General features: G+C 45.9%; 1 protein-coding gene across 1 annotated transcript in view; it reads left to right on the top strand.

Annotated features, from left to right (window-relative positions):
• The window catches only part of LOC132209536 (disintegrin and metalloproteinase domain-containing protein 12-like), a 197,082-nt gene that overhangs the window by 99,579 nt on the left and 69,738 nt on the right, over window positions 1-27,765 (top strand). The window contains exons 10-12 of the mRNA XM_059645219.1: window positions 7,338-7,422; window positions 9,434-9,576; window positions 18,867-19,044. Coding sequence (XP_059501202.1) covers window positions 7,338-7,422; window positions 9,434-9,576; window positions 18,867-19,044 — 406 coding nt within the window. The remainder of the gene's footprint in view (window positions 1-7,337; window positions 7,423-9,433; window positions 9,577-18,866; window positions 19,045-27,765) is intronic.

Genomic DNA, 27,765 nt, shown 5'->3' on the forward strand with positions numbered 1-27,765 from the left:
ATGCTACAAAGACTTAAACAAACGGGACAGATCAACAAAACAGTCTTCCTCAGAAAGGAACCAACACACCCTGGTTCTATGACTTCCCTAAAATGCACAAGCCGGAAGTCCCTGCCAGACCCACAGTCTCCCTACCAGGCACTGGAGACTCAGACACCTCATTAACAAGTCTCCCCACTCTATCCGCTCAACCCAAGAATTCCTCAAATCCATCAAAGACATAAAGACAGATAACGAAGGGACCATGATTTGATGTCACTGCCCTATTACATCAATAGACATACCACTAGCAAGGGAAACAATGACAACACGACTGGAATAAGAGCACGAGCCCAGTGAAATGATCTCCAAGGATAACATACTCAACCTATTGGACTTATGCCACACCATCCACTTCACTTTCACCGGCCAAACATACGAGCAAATCAACAGGATATCCTTGGGATCACCTATCTCCAGACTCATAGCAGAAGCAGTGATACAAAGACTAGAAAGGACTGCCCTTCTGCAAATCGAACCAAAACTGTGGATACTGTATGTAGATGACACCTTTGTCATCATTAAACAGGCCAAATTAGAGGAGACACACAAACTTATGAACAACACCCTCACCGGAATAAAATTCACCAGAGAGGAGGAGAAAAATAAACAGCTCTCATTCCTGGACATCATGGTAGAGCGCAAGACAAATGGGGAACTGCAAATGAAAGTACATTGAAAATCCACACACACACACCAGGTACTGAACTTCAACAGTAACGATCCCAGCACGCACAAACGAAGCTGTGTTTGAAAGCGAATGTAATGTTGTTTATCTCAAGAGGGTTGGAATATAAAAGCAGCGATGTGCTTCTGAGGCCTTATAAAGCTCTACTTAGGCCCCATTTAGAATACTGCTTCTGTCTTTACGAAAGAAACGAACTTTGTAGCGAATGAAACCTTTGAACAGCAAGTGTGCATGCTGGAATGGATAGAGATAGAGGAAGCTGATGTGCTGAAAATTTTGTCAAACATTAAGATTGACAAGTCGCCAGGCCCGGACCAGATTTGTCCTCGGCTGCTTTGGGAAACGAGAAATGCAATTGCTCCGCCACTTGTGAAGATCTTTGCAACCTCGCTCTCCACTGGAGTCATACCTGAGGACTGGAGAGAGGCAAATGTAATTCCTCTCTTCAAGAAGGGAAATAGGGAAATCCCCGGCAATTACAGACCAGTAAGTCTCACGTCTGTTGTCTGCAAGGTGTTAGAAAGGATTCTGAGGGATAGGATTTATGGCCATCTGGAAGAACATGGCTTGATTAAATGCAGTCAACACGGCTTTGTGAGGGGCAGATCATGCCTCACAAACCTTAGCGAGTTCTTTGAGGATGTGACTAGAAAAGTTGATGAGGGTCAAGCTGTGGATGTGGTGTATGTGGACTTCAACAAGGCATTTGATAAGGTTCCCCATGGTAGGCTCATTCAGAAGGTCAGGAAGAATGGGATACAGGGGAACTTAGCTGCTTGGATACAGAATTGGCTGGCCAACAGAAGACAGCGAGTGGTAGTAGAAGGAAACTATTTTGCCTGGAAGTCAGTGGTGAGTGGTGTTCCACAGGGCTCTGTCCTTGGGCCTCTACTGTTCGTAATTTTTATTAATGACTTGGATGAGGGGAATGAAGGATGGGTCAGCAAGTTTGCAGACGACATGAAGGTTGGAGGTGTCGTTGACAGTATAGAGGGCTGTTGTAGGCTGCAGCGGGACATTGACAGGATGCAGAGATGGGCTGAGAGGTGGCAGATGGAGTTCAACCTGGATAAGTGCGAGGTGATGCATTTTGGAAGGTCGAATTTGAAAGCTGAGTACAGGATTAAGGATAGGATTCTTGGCAGAGTTGAGGAACAGAGGGATCTTGGTGTGCAGATACATAGATCCCTTAAAATGGCCACCCAAGTGGACAGGGTTGTTAAGAAAGCATATGGTGTTTTGGCTTTCATTAGCAAGGGGATTGTGTTTAAGAGTCGTGAGATCTTGTTGCAGCTCTATAAAACTTTGGTTAGACCGCACTTGGAATACTGCGTCCAGTTCTGGGCGCCCTATTATAGGAAAGATGTGGATGCTTTGGAGAGGGTTCAGAGGAGGTTTACCAGGATGCTGCCTGGACTGGAGGGCTTATCTTATGAAGAGAGGTTGACTGAGCTCGGACTTTTTTCATTGGAGAAAAGGAGGAGGAGAGGGGACCTAATTGAGGGATACAAGATAATGAGAGGCATAGATAGAGTTGATAGCCAGAGACTATTTCCCAGGGCAGAAAAGGCTAGCACGAGGGGTCATAGTTTTAAGCTGGTTGGAAGAAAGTATAGAGGGGATGTCAGAGGCGGGATCTTTACAAGGAGAGTTGTGAGAGCATGGAATGCGTTGCTAGCAGCAGTTGTGGAAGCAAGGTCAGTGGGGACATTTAAGAGACTGCTGGACATGCATATGATCACAGAAATTTGAGGGTGCATACATGAGGATCAATGGTTGGCACAACATTGTGGGCTGAAGGGCCTGTTCTGTGCTGTACTGTTCTATGTTCTATGTTCTAATTTTGGGCCCCACACCTCAGGAAGGACATACTAACCCTGGAGTGTGTCCAGCGGAGATTCACACGGATGATCCCTGGAATGGTAGGTTTAATGTATGATGAACGGCTCAGGATGCTGAGATTGTACTTGTTAGACTTTAGAAGGTTGAGGGGAGATCTAATAGAAACTTACAAGATAATGTATGGCTTAGAAGTGGTAGACGCTAGGAAGTTGTTTCCGTTAGGCGGGGAGACTAGGACACGTGGACACAGCCTTAAAATTAGAGGGGGTAAATTTAAAACTGAAATGAGACAACATTTCTTCAGCCAGAGTGTGGTGAACTTGTGGAATTCATTGCCACAGAGTGCAGTGGAGGCTGGGACGTTGGATGCCTTCAAGGCAGAGATCGACAAATTGTTGATCTCAGAAGGAATCAAGGGCTACGGGGAGAGTGCAGGGAAGTGGAGTTGAAATGCCCATCAGCCATGATTAAAAAAGGTGGAGTGGACTTGATGGGCCAAATGGCCTTACTTCCACTCCTGTGGCTTTTGGTCTTATGGTGAACACTGTTTAAAAGGGCAACAACACACTGAAGCAACATGGAACTACGCCATGAGGAAGAAGAATACCTCTTCCTGGTTTTCAAGGATAATGGATGTTCAAAGAACTGGGTCTGAAGATGCCTACATGAACAACATCAGAAAGTTACTACATGCCCTGACACACTTATCACACTACCCTACATCAGGAACATGTCAGAACCCACCACAGGACTGCTGGGCATCAGAGTGGTACTCAAGCCCATGTCATCCCTACAACAACTGCTCACCTGAACTAAAGACCCACTCCCTGCCATGGAATGGACCAATGTCACCTACAAGATCCCCTGCAGAGACTGCGAGAAACACTACATCGGACAATCAAGAGTACATGAACATCAACTGGTTACAAAAAGACACGACCAATACTCACTCATCACAATCCACGTGGACAAGGAGAACCACCACTTTGACTGGGTCAACACCAAGATCCTGGGGCAGGCTAGGCAGAGACAGGCACAAGAATCCCTAGAAGCATGGCACTCCACGAACCATGCTACTAATGAGCACATTGAACTCGGCCCCATGTACATTCCACTACAATGGAAAGCCGGAAGTGAGGAAATCTATCTCATTGGACCCCAGAGTTTAAAAACCAGGTTGGAAAACACACCAACGCTTCGTTAGAGGCTGCACTGATGATGTTACCCAGCATGGCAACGAAACATCTACAAAACAACAAACCAGCTCGGCAAGCAAACCAACATCAACACCCACAACCCGAGCTACAGATCTACTCCAAAACCTGAGAGGTATTGTTCTTAAGAGTCTTGCTGCCATCAGTTCTCAGGAAGATATTAACTCTGATTTTTTTACTTCACAGATGCTGTCAGACCTATTTAGATTTTCCAGCAACTTTTGTTTTTGTTCCTGATTTACAGCATCCACAGTTCTTTTGGTGTTTAACTTACTAAACAAGCCTTGTATGTTCTCATCCAAGACATTGTTAACAAACAGCAAAGGGCCCAAAACCAAACCCTGAGGCACACCACTAATCAAAGGCCTCCAGTCCAACAAGCAGCCTTCCAGTGTTACTGTCTGTCTATTGTGTATCCAGTTTACCAGCTCTCCCTGGATTCCATGTGACCTCACCTTCCAGAGATTAATTAAAAGTTTAAAATTCACTCACCCAGAGTGGGACAGTAAGTAAATTTAGGTCGGTGATGGACAGATTTTAAGTGGTCACAGGTTGAAGCGTTGTGGAGAGTGGGCAGGAAAGTAGAGTCCAAGATGAGATCAGCCAGGATCATATTAAATGGTACAGCAGAGGCTAAAGGATCTGAATGGCCTACACATGCTCCTAGTTCTTATACAACATTAAATGTTACGATGCGGTACAAGCCGTAATTCAGGTAGGAGTGTGACAAAGCCAGGAGCAGCAGAGAGCAATATAAATATTACTGGTTTGGGCACCTTCATTCCCATACTCAACCCCTCTCATTGTGTAGGTCATCATACAGTTTGCCCTCTTTACTGCCTATTGTACCAGCATGCTTTCTTTCAGCATCTGTTGCCCAAAGACAGGCAAGTCTCGCTCAACATTCCTTGCTGTCATATTACAGCCGTTCAGATAATGAGCCGCCTTCCCATTTTTGCTTCTGCAGTGCATAGCTTCAGACTTATCCACAAGATACTGCATCAGCCATACATCTGCCCACTCCCCCAGCCTGTCTAAATCACACTGCAACATCTCTACATTCTCCACCCAGCTGAGTGTCATCCAAAAATTTGGAGATATTACATTTAGTTCTCTCATCTAAATCATTAATTTATATTGTGAATAGCTGGGTCCTAGCAGTCTTCTCCGAGGTATCCCACTCGTCACCGCCTGCCATCAGAAAAAGACACATTTATTTGTTTCTGATGAAGTATCTAGGACCGAAACATCAGCTTTCCTGCTCCTAAGGTGCCGCTTGGCCTGCTGTGTTCATCCAGCTCCACACCTTGTTATCCTATTTATTTGTACTCTGTGTTTGCTGTCTGTGAACCAGTTTCTATCCAGCTCACTGCACTAGTCCCAATCCAATGTGCTTTAATTTTATGCGTTAATCTCTGATGTGAAATTTTGTCAAAAGTTTCCTGAAAGTCCAGATAAACTAAATAAATGTCCACTGGCCACCCTCAATCAACTATACTAGTTACATCCTCGAAGAATTCCAGTAGATTTGTCAAGCATGATTTCCCTTTTGTAAACCAATGCAGTATGTATCTGATTCTAACACTGTTTTTCAAAGTCGTCTGTTATAATTCCAAAATCTTCCCCACTACCAGTGTCTGCCTCACTGGTTCATAATTCTCCCTATTCTCCATGCTTCCTTTTTTCAGTGTTGGTGGTACATTGGCTACCCTCCAATCTGTAGGAATGAGACTAAACCGGTTGATGTGGTGTATATGCATTTCAGCAAGGCGTTCAATAAGGTTCTCCACAATAGGCTATTGTACAAAATGCAGAGGAATGGAATTGTGGGAGATATAGCAGTTTGGATCGGAAATTGGCTTGCTGAAAGAAGACAGAAGGTGGTAGTTGATGGGAAATGTTCATCCTGGAGACCAGTTACTAGTGGTGTACCGCAAGGGTCGGTGTTGGGTCCACTGCTGTTTGTCATTTTTATAAATGACCTAGATGAGGGCGTAGAAGGATGGGTTAGTAAATTTGCAGACAACACTGAGGCCGGCGGAGTTGTGGATAGTGACGAAGGATGCTGTAGGTTGCAAGGAGACATAGACCAGTTGCAGAGCTGGGCTGAGAGGTGGCAAATGGAGTTTAATGCAGACAAGTGTGAGGTGATGCACTTTGGTAGGAGTAACCAGAAGGCAAAGTACAGGGCTAATGGTAAGATTCTTAGCAGTGTAGATGAGCAGAGAGATCTCGGTGTCCATGTACACAGATCCTTGAAAGTTGCCACCCAGGTTGACAGGGCTATTAAGAAGGCATACAGCGGTTTAGCTTTTATTAATAGAGGGACCGAGTTCCAGAACCAAGAGGTTATGGTGAAGCTGTACAAAACTCTGGTGCGGCCGCACTTGGAGTATTGTGTACAGTTCTGGTCACCTCATTATAAGAAGGATGTGGAAGCTTTGGAAAGGGTGCAGAGGAGATTTACTAGTATGTTGCCTGGTATGGAGGGAAGTTCTTACGAGGGAAGGCTGAGAGACTTGAGGCTGTTTTTGTTCGAGAGAAGAAGGTTGAAACATATAAAATAATCAGAGGGTTAGATAGGGTGGATCGGGAGTGCCTTTTTCCTAGGATGGTGACGGCGAGCACGAGGGGGCATAGCTTTGAATTGAGGGGTGAAAGATATAGGACAGATGTCAGAGGTAGTTTCTTTACTCAGAGTAGTAAGGGAATGGAACGCTTTGCCTGCAACGGTAGTAGATTCGCCAACTTTAGGTACATTTAAGTCGTCATTGGATAAGCATATGGATGTACATGGAATAGTGTAGGTTAGATGGGCTTGAGATTGGTATGACAGGTCGGCACAACATCGAGGGCCGAAGGGCCTGTACTGTGCTGTAATGTTCTATGTTCTATGTTCCAGCATCCATTATTTCTCGGCCCACTTCTTTGTGTATCCTGGGATGCACATTATCATTCACTGGGGATTTATCAGTCTTCAATCTCATAAATTTCCCCAGCACTGTGTCTCTACTGATACAAAATTGCTTCAGTTCCTCCATCTCATTAACCACCGTATTTCCCAACATATCTGGGATGTTATTTGTGTTCTCTTTTGTGAGGACAGGTGTGAAGTATGAACTTAGTTTATCAGCTATTTCTTTATTCTCCACTATAAATTCCCTTGTTTCTGACTGTAAGAGACTGACATTATTTTCACAATCTTTTACTCTTTAGAAATGAAGAAATTTCTCTGTAGAAAGTCCAATCTCAGCAATGTTCCCTACAAGCTTAGCATCATACTCTATTTTTTCCTTCTTCATCACTTGGTTCTGCCTTGATTACTTCCGAACTGTTCCTAATACTGTAGTATATTGTTTTCTGTGGCCAATTTGCCTCTTTTTTGCATCTAATGTTATCTCTAACTTCCCTTGTAAGCCATTGTTTGGCAATTGTTCTGTTTGCACAGTTCCTCCAGCCAGGAATAAACTGATTTTGTAGTTCACCCATTCACTACTTGAATGTTTACCAGAGCCATTCTAATATATTATGTGGTGTGTATTTCTCTTTTTCAGGGGTGTTTCTTTTTCACATGACCTTACAGGTTTGGCATCATTGAGTGGGATGTGTTCAGTAGAAAATTCTGGAGGAGTGAACTCAGTAAGTTTCCATTTCCCCTTCTATTCCCACTCCCCGCACCTCATTGCACTCCTCATGGACTGTAACATACAGCCATTGTTAAAGTTGATTGTCCAGGACCTCAAATTGCTGCTGATGACAGTATTGATACGAACCAGTCAGCTTGTCTCAACAGTGAGGCCTCCATTCTGAACAACACAAGGACTATTCGTAGAATTAAAGACTCATAAAATGTAGAAAAGGCCCTTCACCAAAAAACTGTGTTCCCTTGTTCAATCATTCTTCATGAGGGCAAACATCCTGTTAGCATACATGTTGTCAAAACTCCTCAGAATCTTGATTCAGTAAGGATCACCCCTCATTTTTATAAGCACTAATTTGTATAGGCCCAGCCTTTCCTCATTGGACAATACCGTTATCCCAGGGATCAGGTGATGGAACTTTCTCTGAATTGCCTCCAGCGAGAGAAGATCTCTCCTTCAGTAAAACAACCAGAACTGCACACATTCCTCAAGGCCCAGTTTCACCAATGTCCTTTCCAGTTTACCTGATTCTTCCCTCCTTTGATATTCCATCCCTGTTGCAAAAAGGACCACCTTTTCATCTTAAGATAACAAAGTGTGAAGCTGGATGAACACAGCAGGCCAAGCAGCATCTCAGGAGCACAAAAGCTGACGTTTCGGGCCTTGACCCTTCATCAGAAAGGCCAAAACATCAGCTTTTGTGCTCCTGAGATGCTGCTTGGCCTGCTGTGTTCATCCAGCTTCACACTTTTTTTAATCTTGGATTCTCCAGCATCTGCAGTTCCCATTATCTCTGATTACCTTTTCATCTTACCTGGTGCCATGAGACTTCACGGGGTCTAGAGTCAATGTTGAAGACTCCCTCGGCAACTCCTTCCCGAATGTATACCACTGTGCCACCACCTTTGCTGGATCTGTCCTGCCAGTGAGATAGGACACATCCAGGGATGGCGATGGTGGTGTCTGGGACATTGTCTGTAAGATGTGATTCTGTGAGTATGACTATGTCAGACTATTGCTTGACTAATCTGTGAAACACCTTTCCCAATTTTGGCACTAACCCCCAGATATTAGTAAGGATGACTTTGCAGTGCAACAGGGCTGTTTTTTGCCATTGTCTTTTCCAGTGCCGAAGTTGGTTTAATTTCTTAGTGACTTTTCTGTAATTGATTGTTAAAATGGAATGTCATACCAGGCCATGTATGTCATGCACTTTGCTGTGTCTCTGGAGTCATGAACGGGCCAGAACTGGGAAGTGAGCTCTCAGTTGCATGAACAGAACCACTCCACTTCTGACATCATTGTTCAAACTCTCAAGGTGACCAAGTGCCCTGAACTGTGACTAATCAAAATGTTTACAAGCTGTCAACCCCACACAGTGTCCACAAGACTATGTTAAGCCAGGAGACTCAAAGGTGAAGATTGCAATTCTATTTGCTGTTTACGGTTCATATAAATGATTTTGACTTGAATGTCGGAGGGTTGATTGGTAAGTTCACAACTTTTCACAAGCTAACAACTTTGTAGGAGAGAGTTCCAAATATCTACTAGCCTTTGTGTGTAGAACTGCTTCATCACATATCTCTTGAATGCTCTGATCCTAAATCTCAGTCTATGCCCCTGGTTCTAGAATCCCCAACCAGTGGAAATAGCTTATCTTTATCTACCCTGTCTTTTCCCGTTAATATCATGAAGACTTTGGTCAAGTCATGCCTTAACCTTCTGAATTCTAGAGAATAAAGGCCCCATTTGTATAACATTTTCTCATAACTTAAATCCTGGTATCATACTTATAAGTCTGTGTTGAACTCCTCCAAGGTCAGTATATCAGTGCTAAGGTATGGTCTGCTCACAGTACTCTAAGTGAGGTCCAACCATGGTTTTGCATGCCTGCACTCTAACTTCCACATCCTTTTTCTTGACTCTTGTGAAGGTGGTGGTTATTTGTTGGTTATTTGCGGATGATATTTGGATGGTTTTTCCAGAATGTTCTCTCGGCTCTCTTACAGGACGGCAGACCTAGCTTCCTGGCGATTGCTGCCACCCTGGCCCATGAGATGGGCCACAACCTTGGAATGGTACATGACTCTCAGTCAAGGGGCTGTCGATGTCTCGATTCCTCTGGTGGCTGTATTATGGAAGCATTACAGCGGTGAGGACCATAGAATTATACACTGCAGAAGAGGTCATTCAGCCCATTAAGACCATACCACCAACAACTACCAAATCTAGTCCCACTTTCCCAAGTCTGGTGAATAGCCTTATGTTTTTTTCCCAATTCATTTGTGGGATGTGGGCGTTGCTGGCTGGCCAGCATTTCTTGCCCATCTGTAGTTGCCCTTGAGAAGGTGGGGGTGAGCTACCTTCTTGAACCACTTCAGTCCTCCTGCTGCGAGTTGACCCATGACGCTATTAGGGAGCGAATTCCAGGATTTTGATCCTGCAACAGTGAAGTAATAGTGATATGTTTCCAGGTCAGAATGGTGAGTGACTTGGAGGGGAACTTGGAGGTGATGGTGTTCCGATATATCTGCTGCCCTTATCCTTCTGGATGGAAGTGGTCGTGGGTTTGGAAGGTGCTGTCTGAGGATCTTTGGTGAAATTCTGCAGTGTATCTTGTAGATAGTACACACTGCTGCGACTGAGTGTCGGTGGTGGAGGGAATGGATGTTTGTGGATGTGGTGCCAATCAAGCGGCTGCTTTTTCCCGAATGCTGTCAAGCTTTTTGAGTGTTGTTGGGGCTGCACCTATCCAGGCAAGTGGGGATTATTCCATCACACTCCTGACTTGTGACTTGTTGATGGTGGACAGGCTTTGAGGAGTCAGGAGGTGAGTTACTCACGGCAGTGTTCCTGGCTTCTGGCCTGACCTTGGAGCCACTCTGTTAACATGGCGTGTCCAGTTGAGTTTCTGGTCCATGATAACCCTCAGGATATTAATAGTGGGGGAATCAGTGATGGTAGCACCATTGCATGGCAAGGGGAGGTGGTTAGATTGTCTCCCATTGGTGATGGTCATCGCCTGGCATTTGTGTGGCATGAATGTAACTTGCCACTTGTCAGCCCAAGCCTGGATACTGTCCAGATCTTGTTGCATGTGAACATGGACTGCTTCAGTGTCTGAAGAGTCGCGAATGGTACTGAACATTGTGCAATCATCAGCGAACATCCCCACTTCTGGCCTTATATTCAACACGGTGCACAGTTACGAGTGGTATGCCACAAGGATCTGTTTTGGGTTCTCTTCTATTTTTGATTTTTGTAAATGCTTTGGATGTAGGAATGGAAGGGTGGATTAGTAAGTTCATGGACGATATGAAGGTGGGTCGAGTTGTGGACAGTGCAGAGGGCTGTTCTAGGTGACAGAGAAGGATGGGTTAGTAAATTTGCAGATGACACTAAGGTCGGTGGAGTTGTGGATAGTGCCGAAGGATGCTGTAGGTTGCAGAGAGACATAGATAAGCTGCAGAGCTGGGCTGAGAGGTGGCAAATGGAGTTTAATGCAGACAAGTGTGAGGTGATGGGTGGGTGACACTACCTGGGTAGTGTTTCGGGTAACACAACCACACAAATATATTACCTCACACACTCACCAGTCCCGTGTCTGCTCCTGCTCAGCGTCCCTCCGCCTATTCACGAGGTAAGCTTTTTATTGATTTAAACACAGTGACTCACAGGCTTCCCAAAAGGCTCCTGCTCCAAACTCCCGCTCGCACTGCTGCTGCAACCAACACCACCCCTTGCGGTACACCACTAGTAGCTGGTCTCCAGGATGAACATTTCCCATCAACTACCACCCTCTGTCTTCTTTCAGCAAGCCAATTTCCGATCCAAACTGCTATGTCTCCCACAGTTCCATTCCTCCGCATTTTGTACAATAGCCTATTGTGGGGAACCTTATCGAATGCCTTGCTGAAATCCATATACACCACATCAACCGGTTTACTCTCATCTACCTGTTTGGTCACCTTCTCAAAGAACTCAATAAGGTTTGTGAGCCACGAACTTCCCTTCACAAAACCGTGCTGACTATCCCTAATCAATTTATTCTTTTCTAGATGATTATAAATCTTATCCCTTATAACCTTTTCCAACACTTCACCAACAACTAAGGAAAGGCTCACTGGTCTATCATTACCAGGGTTGTCTCTACTCCCCTTCTTGAACAGGGGAACCACATTTGCTATCCTCCAGTCATCTGGCACTATTCCTGTAGACAATGACGAGTTAAAGATCAATGCCAAAGGCTGGGAAATCTCCTCCCTGGCTTCCCAGAGGATCTGAGGATAAATCCCATCTGGCCCGGGGACTTATCTATCTTCACCTTCTGAAGGATTTCTAATACCTCTTCCGTGTGAACCTCAACCCCACCTAGTCTAGTAGCCTGTATCTCAGTATTCTCTTCGACAACATTGTCGTTTTCTGGAGTGAATACTGTCAAAAAATATTCATTTAGCGCTTCCCCTATCTCATCTGACTCCACACACAACTTACCACTACTATCCTTGATTGGGCCTAATATTACTCTCGTCATTCTTTTATTCCTTAAATAACTATAGAAAGCCTTAGGGTTACCCTGATCCTATCCGCCAACAACTTCTCATGTCTCCTCCTGGCTCTTCTGAGCTCTCCCTTTAGGTCTTTCCTGGCTACTTTGTAACCCTCAAGCGCCCTAATTGAGCCTTCACATCTCATCCTAACATAAGCCTTGTTCTTCCTCTTGACCAGAGATTCGACCTCCTTTGTAAACCACGGCTCCCGCACTCTACAGCTTCCTCCCTGCCTGACAGGTACATATTTATCTAGGACACACAGGAGTTTTTCCTTGAATAAGCTCCACATTTCTAATGTGCCCATCCCCTGCAGTTTCCTTCCCCATTCTATGCTCCCTAAATCTTGCCTAATCTCATCATAATTGCCTTTCCCCCAGCTATAACTCTTGCCCAGTGGTATACACCTATCCCTTTCCATCACTAAAGTAAACATAACAGAATTGTGATCGCTATCACCAAAGCGCTCACCTACTTCCAAATCTAACACCTGGCCGGGCTCATTACCCAGTACCAAATCTAATGTGGCTTCGCCCCTTGTTGGCTTATGTACATACTCTGTCTGAAAGCCCTCCTGCACACTCTGGACAAAAACTGACCCATCGAAAGTGTTCCCAGTCAATATCTGGAAAGTTGAAGTCCCCCATGACAATTACCCTGTCTCTCTCACTCCTATCGAGAATCATCTTTGCTATCCTTTCCTCTACATCTCTGGAACTATTCGGAGGCCTATAGAAAACTCCCAACAGGGTTACCTCTCCTTTCCTTTTTCTAACCTCAGCCCATGCTACCTCAGTTGACGAGTCCCCAAACATTCTTTCTGCAACTGTCATACTGTCCTTGACCAACAATGCCACACCTCCACCCCTTTTACCATCTTCTCTGTTCTTACTGAAACATCTAAATCCGGGAACCTGCAACAACCATTCCTGTCCCTGCTCTATCCATGTCTCCAAAATGTCCACAACATCGAAGTCCCAGGTGCTAACCAATGCTGCAAGTTCACCCACCTTATTCCGGACGCTCCTGACATTGAAGTAGACACACTCAATCCAACTTCTTGCTTGCCGGTGCCATCTTGCTTCCCTGATACTTTATTTCGGACCACCCTATTCTCAACCTTTTCTATACTCGAACTACAAATTTGGTGCCCATCCCCCTGCTGAATTAGTTTAAACCCACCCGAACAGTCTTAGCAAATTTCCCCCCCAGGATATCGGTACCCCTCTGGTTCAGGTGAAGAACATCCTGCTTGTAGAGGTCCCACCTACCCCAGAAAGAGCCCCAATTATCCAAGAATCCAAAACCCTCCCTCCTGCACCATCCCTGTAGCCACGTGTTCAACTCCTCTCTCTCCCTATTCCTCGCCTCACTAGCACGTGGCACGGGCAACAAACCAGAGACAACAACTCTGCTCGTCCTAGCTCTCAGCTTCCATCCTAGCTCCCTGAATTTCGGCCTTAAATCCCCATTACTCTTCCTACCTATGTCGTTGGTACCAATGTGGACCACGACTTGGGGCTGCTCCCCCTCCCCCGTAAGGATTCCAAAAACACGATCAGAGACATCATGCACCCTGGCACCTGGGATGCAACACACCAACTGTGAGTCTCTCTCGTCCCCACAGAACCTCCTATCTGTCCCCCTAACTATGGAGTCCCCAATGACTACTGCTCTGCTCCTCTTCCCCCTTCCCTTCTGAGCAGCAGGGACAGACTCTGTGCCAGAGACCTGTGCCCCACTGCTTTCTCCTGGTAAGTCGTCCCCCACGACATTATCCAAAACGGTATACTTATTGTTGAGGGGAATGACCACGGGACCCCTGCACTGCCTGCCGGTTCCCTTTCTGTCCCCTAACCGTAACCCATCTGCCTTTTTCCTGTACTTGAGGAGTGACTACCTCCCTGTAACTCCTCTCAAAAACCCCCTCTGCCTCCCGAATGATGTGAAGTTCATCCAGCTCCAGCTCCAGTTCCCTAACGCAGTTTTCAAGGAGCTGAAGTTGGGTGCACTTCCTGCAGATGTAGTCAGCAGGGACACTAGTGGTGACCCTTACCTCCCACATTCTGCAGGAGGAACATTCAACTGCCCTGACCTCCGTTCCCATTATTCTAAATTCCTAAGACTTAAAAAATAAAGAATAAAAAATAAACTTGTTACTTACCAATCAAGCACACAGAACCATTTTTTTTGGTTAGAGGAGGAGGATGGGTGGGAGACACTACCCGGGAAGGCAAAGTACTGGGCTAATGGTAAGATTCTTAGTAGTGTAGATGAGCAGAGAGATCTCGGTGTCCATGTACACAGATCCTTGAAAGTTGCCACCCAGGTTGACAGGGCTGTTAAGAAGGCATACAGTGTTTTAGCTTTTATTAATAGAGGGATCAAGTTCCGGAACCAAGAGGTTATGGTGAAGCTGTACAAAGCTCTGGTGCGGCCGCACTTGGAGTATTGTGTACAGTTCTGGTCACCGCATTATAAGAAGGATGTGGAAGCTTTGGAAAGGGTGCGGAGGAGATTTAGTAGGATGTTGCCTGGTATGGAGGGAAGGTCTTACGAGAAAAGGCTGAGGGACTTGAGGCTGTTTTCATTAGAGAGAAGGTTGAGAGATGACTTAATAGAAACATATAAAATAATCAGAGGGTTAGGTAGGGTGGATAGGGAGAGCCTTTTTCCAAGGATGGTGACGGCGAGCACGAGGGGGCATAGCTTTAAATTGAGGGGTGAAAGATATAGGACAGATGTCAGAGGTAGTTCCTTTACTCAGAGCGTAATAAGGGAATGGAACGCTTTGCCTGCAATGGTAGTAGATTCGCCAACTTTAGGTACATTTAAGTCGTCATTGGACAAGCATATGGACGTACATGGAATTGTGTAGGTTAGATGGGCTTGAGATCGGTATGACAGGTTGGCACAACATCGAGGGCCGAAGGGCCTTTATGGTGTTGTAATGTTCTATGTTGTAAAGGGACATTGATAGGATGCAGAGCTGGGCTGAGATGTGGCAGATGGATTGTAACTCTGAAAAGAATGAGGTGATTCATTTTGGAAGGACAAACTTGAAAGCAGAACATAGGGTTAACAGAAAGATTTTTGGCACTGTGGTGGAGCAGAGGGATCTTGGGATTCATGTTCACAGTTCCCTGAAAGCTTCCACGGTGGAAATGACTATTACCAGGGAACATAATTTTAAGGTGATTGGAGAAAGTTATAGGGGAGATGTCAGAGGCTGGCTCTTTACGCAGAGAGTGGTGGGCCTGTGGAATGTGCTGCCGGCAGTGGTAGTGGAGGCAGATACTTTGGAGACTTTTGAGTGACTCTTGATTAGGCACAGGGATGATAGTGTAATGTAATGTATGCAAGGTGTTTTGATCTTAGTAGGATAGCAGGTCAGCACAACATCGTGGGCCGAAGGGCCTGTAAATGTCAGGTTCGTTTTCGGAGACCCTCACGGACTTGATGCAATAATACTGACACTGACCTGTTTAGAAAAACACAAATCCTTTATTACCAAGTAAGTACAAGCTGTGGAGAATCACTGTATTTAACCCTGCACAGAGTGCAGAGTCTCATAAGTAATTCTCCCCGAGCAGCGGACAGTCCCTGCTTTTTTATACTTTACTAAATAAATGATACGTAAAAAAATTTCACATCTCACAATGACATGATACATGAAACAATTATTACAACAGACAAAGACAGGATACAAAACAACTATTACATCAAGAACGTAAAAGACCAGGATATAGTATCGATCGATCGTGAAGTGACTGCTAATGGCAGGAGGCAATTTCAAGTTGTTAACGAGACTGTAATTTCAAGTTGCCAGTGTGTCTGGCTGGAACAAAGTCAGTCGCCCTGGCCCCTTTGTCATTGACAGAAGTTACATACTTCAGAAGTCTCACACCTTTACAAATGTTCCTCACTTAACCTTATTTGAGGCAGTTTAACTCTAATTCTGTTCAGTCAGGAAGGCAGTGTCTGCATACCGATGTGTAGGAAGATAAGGAGTTACAAAGTCTTACACCAAATTCCTAGCTGGGCAGGAAGCTTCAAGGCAATGCCTGCATACCTATGTGTAAGCAGATAAAGGACATTAATTTATACAAGTATTAGAAATCAATGGGATGTTACCCCAATAACATCTCACTGCGCTGTACTGTTCTATATTCTGTATTCTATTTGTCGAGCCTCCTCATCCAGTGAGTTGTTTAATTGTCTATCACAATTCACAACTGGCTGTGGCAGGACAGCAGAGCTTAGACCTGATCCTTTGATTTTGGGAACACTTAGTTCTGTCTGTCATTTGCTGTTTTGTCTGTTTGGTGTGTAAGTCGTCCTGTTTGGTGGCTTCACCAGGTTGGTACCTCATCTTCAGGTACGCCTGGTACTGCTGCTGGCATGCCCTCTTGCACCAGGCTTGTTTGTAATCGTTGAGTGGGGGATATGCCGGGCCATGAGGTTACAGATTGTGCTGGAGTACAATTTTGTGCTTCATGGATGCCCGTTCTTGAGTTGCTAGATCGGTGCAAAGTCTGTCCCATTTAGCCACACAACACGATGGAGGTTGTACTCAATGTGAAGGCAGGACTTTGTCTCCCAAGGACTGTGCAATGGTCACTCTTACCAATACTGTCGTAGACAGATGCAACTGCAGCTGGCAGATTAGTGACGATGAAGTCCAATATGATTTTCCCTCTTGTTGGTTCCCACACCGCCTGCCGCAGACCCAGTCTAGCAGTTATGTCCTTTAGAACCCGAACAGCTCATTCAGTAGTACTGCTGTTGAGACGGAACATTGAGGACTCCTAGAGCAACACCATCCTGACTGTATACCACTATGCCGCCCCCTTTGCTAGCTCTGTCGTGCCGGTGGGACAGGACATATCCAGGGATGGTGATGTGGTGCCTGGGACATTGTCTGTAAGGTATGATTCTGTGAGTATGACTGTGTCAGGCTGTTGCTTGACCAGCCTGTGAGACAGCTCTTGTCTGTGAGACACTAACCCCCAGCTGTTAGTGAGGAGGACTTTGCACAGTGCTGTTTCTGTTGTTGTCTTTTTCCATGCCTAGGTCAATGTCGGGTGATCTGCCCAATTGGATTTCTTTGAGTCTTTGTAGCAACTGGTACATCTGACTAGCTTGCTAGGCCACTCCAGAAGGCAGTTGAGAGTCAACCACATTGCTGTGGGTCTGAAGTCACATGTAGGCCAAACCAGGTGAGGGTGGCAGATTTCTTCCCCTGAAGGCCATGAGTAAACCACATGGGTTTTTCTGACAATCGGCAATGATTTCATGGTGATCAGTAGATCCTTGATTCCGGAGTTTTTTTTTATTCCACCTGTGAGTTTCAAACCCAGGTCGCCAGAACATCAGCTGGGTTTCCGGATTAATAGTCTCGCGATAATACCACTGGGCCATCAGTCTTTTGTTTGTTCCTTAATTTTAAAGCAGTGGCATGTAGGGACAGTGGTCAATCATAGATCATAGAAAATAGAACAGTACACCACAGTACAGGCCCTTTGCCCCACAATGTTGTGCCGAACCTTTACCCTAATCCTAAGGTCTATCTAACCTCCATCCAGGGCCTAATAAGTGGGACCCAGGGCTCTTAGGATCAACATGTTCCAATCGTGGCCTTTCCTCCTGACCAAAAACAGACCTGAAGCTAGTTATAGAGTCATGGAGTCATGCAGCACGGAAGCAGACCCTTTGGCCCAACCAGTCTATGCCAAACATTATCCCAATCTAAACTAGTCCCACCTGCCTGCTCCTGGCCCATGTCCCTCCAAACCTTCTATATTCATATATTTTTCGAAGTGTCTTTTACATGGAAGTTCATTCCACATTTGAACCACCCTCTGTGAAAAATTTACTTTTTGTGTCTTTTTTAAATCTTTTCCCTTAAAAATACACGTTCTAGACTTGAAAACCCCCATCCTGTGGAAAAGACACCTCCCATTAAACCTACCGATAACCCATCACAATTTTATAAACCTTTATAAGCTCACCTTTCAAACTCCTATGCTCCAGTGAAAAAAGTCAGAGTCTATCCACCCTTTCTTTATAACTGAAACATTCTGTACCGTTCCCCTCTATCCAAGAATCCAATGCTCTCCTTCCTGGTCTCCTTCTCCAGCCATGCATTCATCTTTTGCATTCTTCTGTTCTGATACTTCTTTGGGCTTGGCATTCGGGAAAACTGAGAGATGACTAGTGTTTAGTACCTGCATGTTGGTTTTCCATCTAGCTCCCCGAATTCTGACTGCAGGACCATGTACCTTATTCTAAGAAGGTCACTGGGACCAAAGTGGAGCGTGACTGGTGAGTGTTTACCTCCCCTGCTCAAGCCTGCTCAGCATCTTCTCACTGACCTCCTTGCTCCTAGCACCAGACTAGATGCTATTTTCCCCCATAGAATTGAAGTCAGAGCTTTGTGGCTGCTGTAATCTTCATTGTTCTCCCCCTCTCAGTGCACTCAGAGACATGTGGAGCTATGTGTTCATCTTAGCCAAGCTCCCTGACGAGCCATTAATCTTTGAACTTAACAAGGTTAAGGGACAGAGCTTCTGCACTACTGTCTGCTCCTTTTTGACTGTGATCACCAATTACCTCTCTCCCTATATGCTTTGGTTGACCCATAATGCCTTTTGGGAGGGAATTCCAGGATTTTGACCGAGCGACCAACGATATATTTTCAAGTCGGGATGGTCAGTGCCTTGGAAGGAAGCTTGCAGGTGGTGATGTTCCCATTTTTCTGCTGCCTTTGTCCTTCTAGATGTTGTGTGTTGGAAGGTGCTGTCTGAGTATTTTCTGTGTGTGGAGTTTGCTTCCTGTACTTACCAATGAACTATCATCTATTTAACACGCTGTCGTGATTCCTTTCCCTCAGTTTCCCATTGCCAACGATGTTCAGCAGCTGCAGCCGTGCTGATTTAATGAGGGCTCTCCGCCGTGGTGTTGGAGCCTGTCTCTTCAACGCCCCAGATCTTTCGCGTCTAGTGGGACCTCCTGAGTGTGGAAACCTGTATGTGGATGAAGGCGAGGAATGCGACTGTGGTTCTGCTGCGGTAAGGAGGGGACCAGTGACAGTGGGCAGAAGAGGAATGAGCATGAGGATTGAATTGGTTAGGATTTGAAAATAAAAAGTCAGTTTGGAAATAAATTTGACAATGTGTTAAAATGCCAAGGTCAAGGTGATTTATTTAGGCCTCACTGATTTTGATTTGATGTATATATGTTTTATTTACTGTAATGGGTGACTTTAACTTTCCTAATATTGATTGGAACCTCCTTCGAGCAGAAGATTTGAATGGAGCTGTTTTTGTAAGGTGTGTTCAGGAGGGTTTCCTAACTCAGTACGTTGACAGGCCGACGAGGGGAGAGGCCATTCTAGACTTGAGGCTCGGAAATGAGCCGGGGCAGGTATCAGATCTTGTGGTGGGAGAGCATTTTGGTGATAGTGACCATAACTGCCTCACATTCTACATAGCTATGGAGAAGGAGAGGATTAGGCAAAATGGGAGGATATTTAATTGGGGAAGAGGAAACTATGACACGATTAGACTTGAGTTAGGAAGCATGGACTGGGAGCAGTTGTTCCATGGTAAGGGAACTATAGACATGTGGAGACTGTTTAAGGAACAGTTGTTGTGAGTGATGAATAAATATGTCCCTCTGAGACAGGCAAGAAGGGGTAAGATAAAGGAACCTTGGATGACAAGAGCGGTGGAGCTTCTTGTGCAAAGGAAGAAGGTAGCTTACATAAGGTGGAGGAAGCTAGGGTCAAGCTCAGCTCTAGAGGATTACAGGCAGGCGAGGAAGGAGCTCAAAAATGGTCTGAGGAGAGCCAGGAGGGGGCACGAGAAAGGCTTGGCAGAAGGAATCCGGGGAAACACAAAGGCATTTTACACTTACGTGAGGAATAAGAGAATGGTCAAAGAAAGAATAGGGCCGATCAGGGATAGCATAGGGAACTTGTGTGTGGAGTCTGAGGAGGTAGGGGAAGCCCTAAATGAGCTTTTTGCTTCTGTCTTTACGAAAGAAACAAACTTTGTAGTGAATGAAACCTTTGAAGAGCAGGTGTGCATGCTGGAATGGATAGAGATAGAGGAAGCTGATGTGCTGAAAATTTTGTCAAACATTAAGATTGACAAGTCGCCAGGCCCGGATCAGATTTGTCCTCGGCTGCTTTGGGAAGCGAGAAATGCAATTGCTTCGCCACTTGCGAAGATCTTTGCATCCTCGCTCTCCACTGGAGTCGTACCTGAGGACTGGAGAGAGGCAAATGTAATTCCTCTCTTCAAGAAGGGAAATAGGGAAATCCCTGGCAATTACAGACCAGTAAGTCTCATGTCTGTCGTCTGCGAAGTGTTAGAAAGGATTCTGAGGGATAGGATTTATGGCCATCTGGAAGAGCATGGCTTGATTAAATGCAGTCAACACGGCTTTGTGAGGGGGAGATCATGCCTCACAAACCTTAGCGAGTTCTTTGAGGATGTGACTAGAAAAGTTGATGAGGGTCGAGCTGTGGATGTGGTGTATGTGGACTTCAACAAGGCATTTGATAAGGTTCCCCATGGTAGGGTCATTCAGAAGGTCAGGAGGAATGGGATACAGGGGAACTTAGCTGTCTGGATTCAGAATTGGCTGGCCAACAGAAGACAGTGAGTGGTAGTAGAAGGAAAATATTCTGCCTGGAAGTCAGTGGTGAGTGGGGTTCCACAGGGCTCTATCCTTCGGCCTCTACTGTTTGTAATTTTTATTAATGACTTAGATGAGGGGATTGAAGGATGGGTCAGCAAGTTTGCAGACGACACGAAGATGTATATACATATTCTTATATTATCTTGACAGTGCATTCCGGAGAGACACTCTCTCCGTGACTCCCTTGTTCGCTTGCTTTCCGGAGAGACCACTCTCTCCGTGACTCCCTTGTTCGCTTGCTTTCCGGAGAGACCACTCTCTCCGTGACTCCCTTGTTCGCTTGCTTTCCGGAGAGACCACTCTCTCCGTGACTCCCTTGTTCGCATGCTTTCCGGAGAGACCACTCTGTCCGTGACTCCCTTGTTCGCTAGCTTTCCGGAGAGACCACTCTCTCCGTGACTCCCTTGTTCGCTCCACACTGCCCTCCAACCCCACCACACCCGGCACCTTCCCCTGCAACCGCAGGAAATGCTACACTTGCCCCCACACCTCCTCCCTCACCCCTATCCCAGGCCCCAAGATGACATTCCACATTAAGCAGAGGTTCACCTGCACATCTGCCAATGTGGTATACTGCATCCACTGTACCCGGTGTGGCTTCCTCTATATTGGGGAAACCAAGCGGAGGCTTGGAGACTGCTTTGCAGAACACCTCCGCTCAGTTCGCAACAAACAACTGCACCTCCCAGTCGCAAACCATTTCCACTCCCCCTCCCATTCTCTAGATGACATGTCCATCATGGGACTCCTGCACTGCCACAATGATGCCACCCGAAGGTTGCAGGAACAGCAACTCATATTCTGCTTGGGAACCCTGCAGCCCAATGGTATCAATGTGGACTTCACCAGCCTCAAAATCTCCAATTCCCCCGCCGCATCCCAAAACCAGCCCAGTTCGTCCCCTCCCCCCACTGCACCACACAACCAGCCCAGCTCTTCCCCCCAACCCACTGCATCCCAAAACCAGTCCAACCTGTCTCTGCCTCCCTAACCGGTTCTTCCTCTCACCCATCCCTTCCTCCCACCCCAAGCCGCACCCCCATCTACGTACTAACCTCATCCCACCTCCTTGACCTGTCCGTCTTCCCTGGACTGACCTATCCCCTCCCTACCTCCCCACCTATACTCTCTCCACCTATCTTCTTTACTCTCCATCTTCGGTCCGCCTCCCCCTCTCTCCCTATTTATTCCAGTTCCCTCTCCCCATCCCCCTCTCTGATGAAGGGTCTAGGCCCGAAACGTCGGCTTTTGTGCTCCTGAGATGCTGCTTGGCCTGCTGTGTTCATCCAGCCTCACATTTTATTATCTTTACCAGGATGTTGCCTGGTCTGGAGCACAGGCCCTATGAAGAAAGGCTGAAGGACTTGAGTCTGCTCTCATTGGAGAGAAGGAGGCGAAGAGGGGATTTAATAGAGACATACAAGATGATTAGAGGATTAGATTGGGTGGACAGTGAGAGTTTTTTTCCGAGGATGATGATTTCAGCTTTTATAAGGGGCAGAGCTACAAATTGAGGGGTGATAGATTTAAGACAGATGTCAGAGGCAGGTTCTTTACTCAGAGTGGTCAGGGCGTGGAACGCCCTGCCTGCCAATGTAGTTAACGCAGCCACATTAGGGGCATTTAAACAGTCCTTGGATAAGCATATGGATGATGATGGGATAGTGTAGGGGAAGGGGCTTAGATTAGTTCACAGGTCGGCACAACATCGAAGGGCCTGTTCTGCGCTGTATTGTTCCATGTTCTATGTTCTATGTTATAGAACATGGAACAATACAGCGCAGAACAGGCCCTTCGGCCCTCGATGTTGTGCCGACCTGCCATACCAATCTGAAGCCCATCTAACAGACACTATTCCATGTACGTCCATATGCTTGTCCAATGACGACTTAAATGTACCTAAAGTTGGCGAATCTACTACCGTTGCAGGCAAAGCGTTCCATTCCCTTACTACTCTCTGAGTAAAGATACTACCTCTGAAATCTGTCCTATATCTTTCACCCCTCAATTTAAAGCTATGCCCCCTTGTGCTCGCTGTCACCACCCAACGAAAAAGGCTCTCCCTATCCACCCTATCTAACCCTCTGATTATTTTATATGTTTCTATTAAGTCACCTCTCAACCTTCTTCTCTCTAATGAAAACAGCCTCAAGTCCCTCAGGCTCTCCTCATAAGACCTTTCCTCCATATCAGGCAACATCCTAGTAAATCTCCTCTGCACCCTTTCCAAAGCTTCCACATCCTTCTTCTAATGTAGTGACCAGAACTGTACACAATACTCCAAGTGTGGTTGCACCAGAGTTTTGTACAGCTGCAGCATAACCTCTTGGTTCTGGAACTCAATCCCTCTATTAATAAAAGCTAAAACACTGTATGCCTTCTTAACAGCCCTGTCAACCTGGGTGGCAACTTTCAAGGATCTGTGTGCATGGACACCGAGATCTCTCTGCTCATCTACACTACCAAGAATCTTACCATTAGCCCAGTACTTTGCCTTCTGGTTACTCCTACCAAAGTGCATCACCTCACACCTGTCTGCATTAAACTCCATTTGCCACCTCTCAGCCCAGCTCTGCAGCTTATCTATGTCTCTCTGCAACCTACAGCATCCTTCGTCACTACCCACAACTCCACCGACCTTAGTGTCGTCTGCAAATTTACTAACCCATCCTTCTACGCCCTCATCCAGGTCATTTATAAAAATGACAAACAGCAGTGGACCCAACACCGACCCCTGCGGTACACCACTAGTAACTGGACTCCAGGATGAACATTTCCCATCAACCGCCACCCTCTGTCTTCTTTCAGCAAGCCAATTTCTGATCCAAACTGCTAAGTCTCCCACAACCCCATTCCTCCGCATTTTGTACAATAGCCTATTGTGGGGAACCTTATCGAACGCCTTGCTGAAATCCATATACACCACATCAACCAGTTTACTCTCATCTACCTGATTGGCCACCTTCTCAAAGAACTCAAAAGGTTTGTGAGGCACAACCTACCCTTCACAAAACCGTGCTGACTATCCCTAATCAATTTATTCTTTTCTGGATGATTATAAATCCTATTTCTTATAACCTTTTCCAACACTTTACCAACAACTGAAGTAAGGCTCACTGGTCTATAATCACCAGAGTTGTCTCTACCCCCCTTCTTGAACAGGGGAACCACATTTGCTATCCTCCAGTCTTCTGGCACTATTCCTACGAGACAATGACGAGTCAAAGATCAATGCCAAAGGCTCGGCAATCTCTTTCTTGGCTTCCCAGAGGATCCTAGGATAAATCCCATCCAGCCCAGGGGACTTATCTATTTTCACACTCTGTAGGATTTCTAATACCACTTCCTTGTGAATCTCAATCCCACCTAGACTAGTAGTCTGTATCTCAGTATTCTCCTCAACAACATTGTTGTTTTCTAGAGTGAATACTGTGGAAAAATATTCATTTAGTGCTTCCCCTATCTCCTCTGACTCCACACATAACTTCCCAATACTATTCTTGATTGGGCCTAATCTTACTTTCGTCATTCTTTTATTACTTAAATACCTATAGAAAGCCTTAGGGTTTACCCTGAGCCTGTCCGCCAACAACTTCCCATGTTGTTAGAGAGAAGTAGGTTGAGAGGTGCCTTAATTGAAACATATAAAATAATCAGAGGCTTAGATAGGGTGGATAGGGAGAGCCTTTTTCCTGGGATGGTGACGGCGAACACGAGGGGGCATAGCTTTAAATTGAGGGGCGAAAGATATTGGACAGATGTCAGAGGTAGTTTCTTTGCTCAGAGAGAAGTAAGGGAATGGAACGCTTTGCCTGTAACGGTTGTAGATTCGCCAACTTTAGGTACATTTAAGTCGTCATTGGATGAGCATATGGACGTACATGGAATAGTGGAGGTTAGATGGGCTTGAGATCGGTATGACAGGTCGGCACAACATCGAGGGCCGAAGGGCCTGTACTGTGCTGTAATGTTCCATGTTCTACGTCTCCTGGCTCTTCTGAGCTCTCTCTTTAGGTCTTTACTGGCTACCTTGTTACCCTCAAGTCCCCTAATTGAGCCTTCACATCTCATCCTAACATAAGCCTTCTTCTTCCTCTTGACCAGAGATTCCACTTCCTTCGTAAACCATGGCTCCCGTGCTCTCCAGCTTCCTCCCTGCCTGACAGGTACATACTTATCTGGGACACACAGGAGCCTTTCCTGGAATAAGCTCCACATTTCTAATGTGCCGATCCCCTGTAGTTTTCTTCCCTCTCCTGTGCTCCCTAAATCTTGCCTAATCTCATCGTAATTGCCTTTCCCCCAGCTGTAACTCTTGCCCAGTGGTATACACCTATCCCTTTCCATCACTAAAGTAAACATAACAGAATTGTGATCGCTATCACCAAAGCGCTCACCTACTTCCAAATCTAACACCTGGCCAGGCTCATTACCCAGTACCAAATCTAATGTGGCTTTTCCCCTTGTTGGCCTGTCTACATACTGTGTCTGGAAGCCCTCCTGCACACACTGGACAAAAACTGACCCATCTATAGTACTCGAACTATAGTGTTCCCAGTCAATATCTGGAAAATTGAAGTCCCCCATGACAACTACCCTGTTTCTCTCACTCCTATCGAGAATCATCTTTGCTATCCTTTCCTCTACATCTCTGGAACTATTCGGGGGCCTATAGAAAACTCCCAACAGGGTGACCTCTCCTTTCCTGTTTCTAACCTCAGCCCATACTACCTCAGTTGACGAGTCCCCAAACATCCTTTCTGCAACTGTAGTACTGTCCTTGACCAACAATGCCACACCTCCGCCCCTTTTACCTTCTTCTCTGTTCTTACTGAAACATCTAAATCCCGGAACCTGCAACAACCATTCCTGTCCCTGCTCTATCCATGTCTCCGAAATGTCCACAACATCGAAGTCCCAGGTACCAACCCATGCTGCACGTTCACCCACCTTATTCCGGACGTTCCTGGTATTGAAATAGACACACTTCAAACCAACTTCTTGCTTGCCGGTGCCACCTTGCTTCCCTGAAACTTTATTTCGGACCACCCTACTCTCAACCTTTTCTATACTCGAACTACAATTTTGGTGCCCATCCCCCGATGAATCAGTTTAAACCCACCCGAATAGCCTTAGCAAATTTCCCCCCCAGGATATCAGTACCCCTCTGGTTCAGGTGAAGAACATCCTGCTTGTAGAGGTCCCACCTACCCAAGAAAGAGCCCCAATTATCCAAGAATCCAAAACCCTCCCTCCTGCACCATCCCTGTAGCCACGTGTTCAACTCCTCTCTCTCCCTATTCCTCGCCTCACTAGCACGTGGCACGGGCAACAAACCAGAGACAATAACTCTGTTCATCCTAGCTCTCAGCTTCCATCGTAGCTCCCTGAATTTCGGCCTTAAATCCCCGTCTCTCTTCCTACCTATGTCGTTGGTGCCATTATGGACCACGACATGGGGCTGCTCCCCCTCCCCGTTAAGGATCCCAAAAACCCGATCAGAGACATCACGCACCCTGGCACCTGGGAGGCAACACACCAACCGTGAGTCTCTCTCGTCCCCACAGAACCTCCTATCTGTCCCCCGAACTATGGAGTCCCCAATGACTACTGCTCTGCTCCCCTTCCCCCTTCCCTTCTGAGCAGCAGGGACAGACTCTGTGCCAGAGACCTGTGCCCCACTGCTTTCTCCAGCTAAGTCATCGCCCCCAACAGTATCCAAAATGGTATACTTATTGTTGAGGGGAATGGCCACAGGGGATCCCTGCACTGCCTGCCGGTTCCCTTTCCGGCCCCTGACTGTAACCCATCTGCCTTTTTCTTGTACCTGAGGAGTGACTACCTCCCTCTAACTCCTCTCAATAACCTCCTCTGCCTTCCGAATGATCCGAAGTTCATCCAGCTCCAGCTCCAGTTCTGTAACACGGTTTCCAAGGAGATGGAGTTGGGTGCGTAGAACATATGTTCTATGCTCTATGTGTAGGTTATGTCCTGCAGCGACATTGGATTGAGCGTGGACCAGTGAGGCAGTCAAGAGTGGACCCACCAAGGCAGCAGTGGCAAGATCAGGCCAGTGAGGAACCAAGAGCTAGTTGGTGAGGCAGCCCAGAGCAGAATGCCGGCAGTGGCAGAGGCGAGGGCTTGAAAACCCAGAGCAGGACTACAGTGGAAAGAAAAGTTGGACTGTCTTCAATTTTTTTTGTTCTATAAGTTAATGTGAATAGTGCCATGTCTGTATGGCAAAGGTACACACTTTTCACTGTATTTTTCATTGAATACATGTGACAATAAATGATTCATATGAAAAAAAATTCAAATTTATAATTGCCCAGAGGGCAGTTAAGAGTCAACCACATTGCTGTGGGTCTGGAGACACATGTAGGCCAGACCAGGTAAGGATAGCAAATTTCCTTCCCTAACGGACATTACTGAACTCGACAGATTTTTCCGACAGTTGACAATGGATTCACAGTCCTCATTCGACTTTTTGGTAAAATCGAATTCAAATTCCACCATCTGCTTTGGTGGGATTTAAAAGTGAAAGTCCTTGCTCCAAAGACACTAGTTTTAGCCAGGCTGCATTACGCAAAGGGAGTGAAACTGACTGTTGATGCAAGATAACCAGAACATTACCAGATCTCTGGATTAACAGTCCAGTGAAAATACCACTGGTCCGTTAATCTTAAAGCAACATCTGCAGCATTGTGTCATAATGTTTCAGCCAGGGGCCAAAAATGAAATCAAAACAAGCCAAAATATGATCTGTCAAGGCAGCTTTTGGCCAGGGATTTGATTTGTTCAGTCATAACATCAGCTGCAATCATAACACACTGTCCTGTAAAACACTGCCTGAGCAGGTCTAGAATGGGTTTAGATACAGAGTAAAGCTCCATGATGTGGAGGTGCCAATGTTGGACTGGGTTGGACAAAGTCAGAAGCCACATAATTCCAGGTTATTGTCCAAAAGATTTATTTGAAATCACAAGTTTTCGAAGCACTGCTGCTTTGCCAGGTGTATCTCTTGAAGGGTCTGTGCTTCAAGAGTTGTTAATTCCTAAAAAATTTGTTGGACTATAACCTGGTGT

This window comes from Stegostoma tigrinum, chromosome 1 (assembly GCF_030684315.1).
Source record: "Stegostoma tigrinum isolate sSteTig4 chromosome 1, sSteTig4.hap1, whole genome shotgun sequence".
Lineage (NCBI taxonomy): Eukaryota > Metazoa > Chordata > Chondrichthyes > Orectolobiformes > Stegostomatidae > Stegostoma > Stegostoma tigrinum.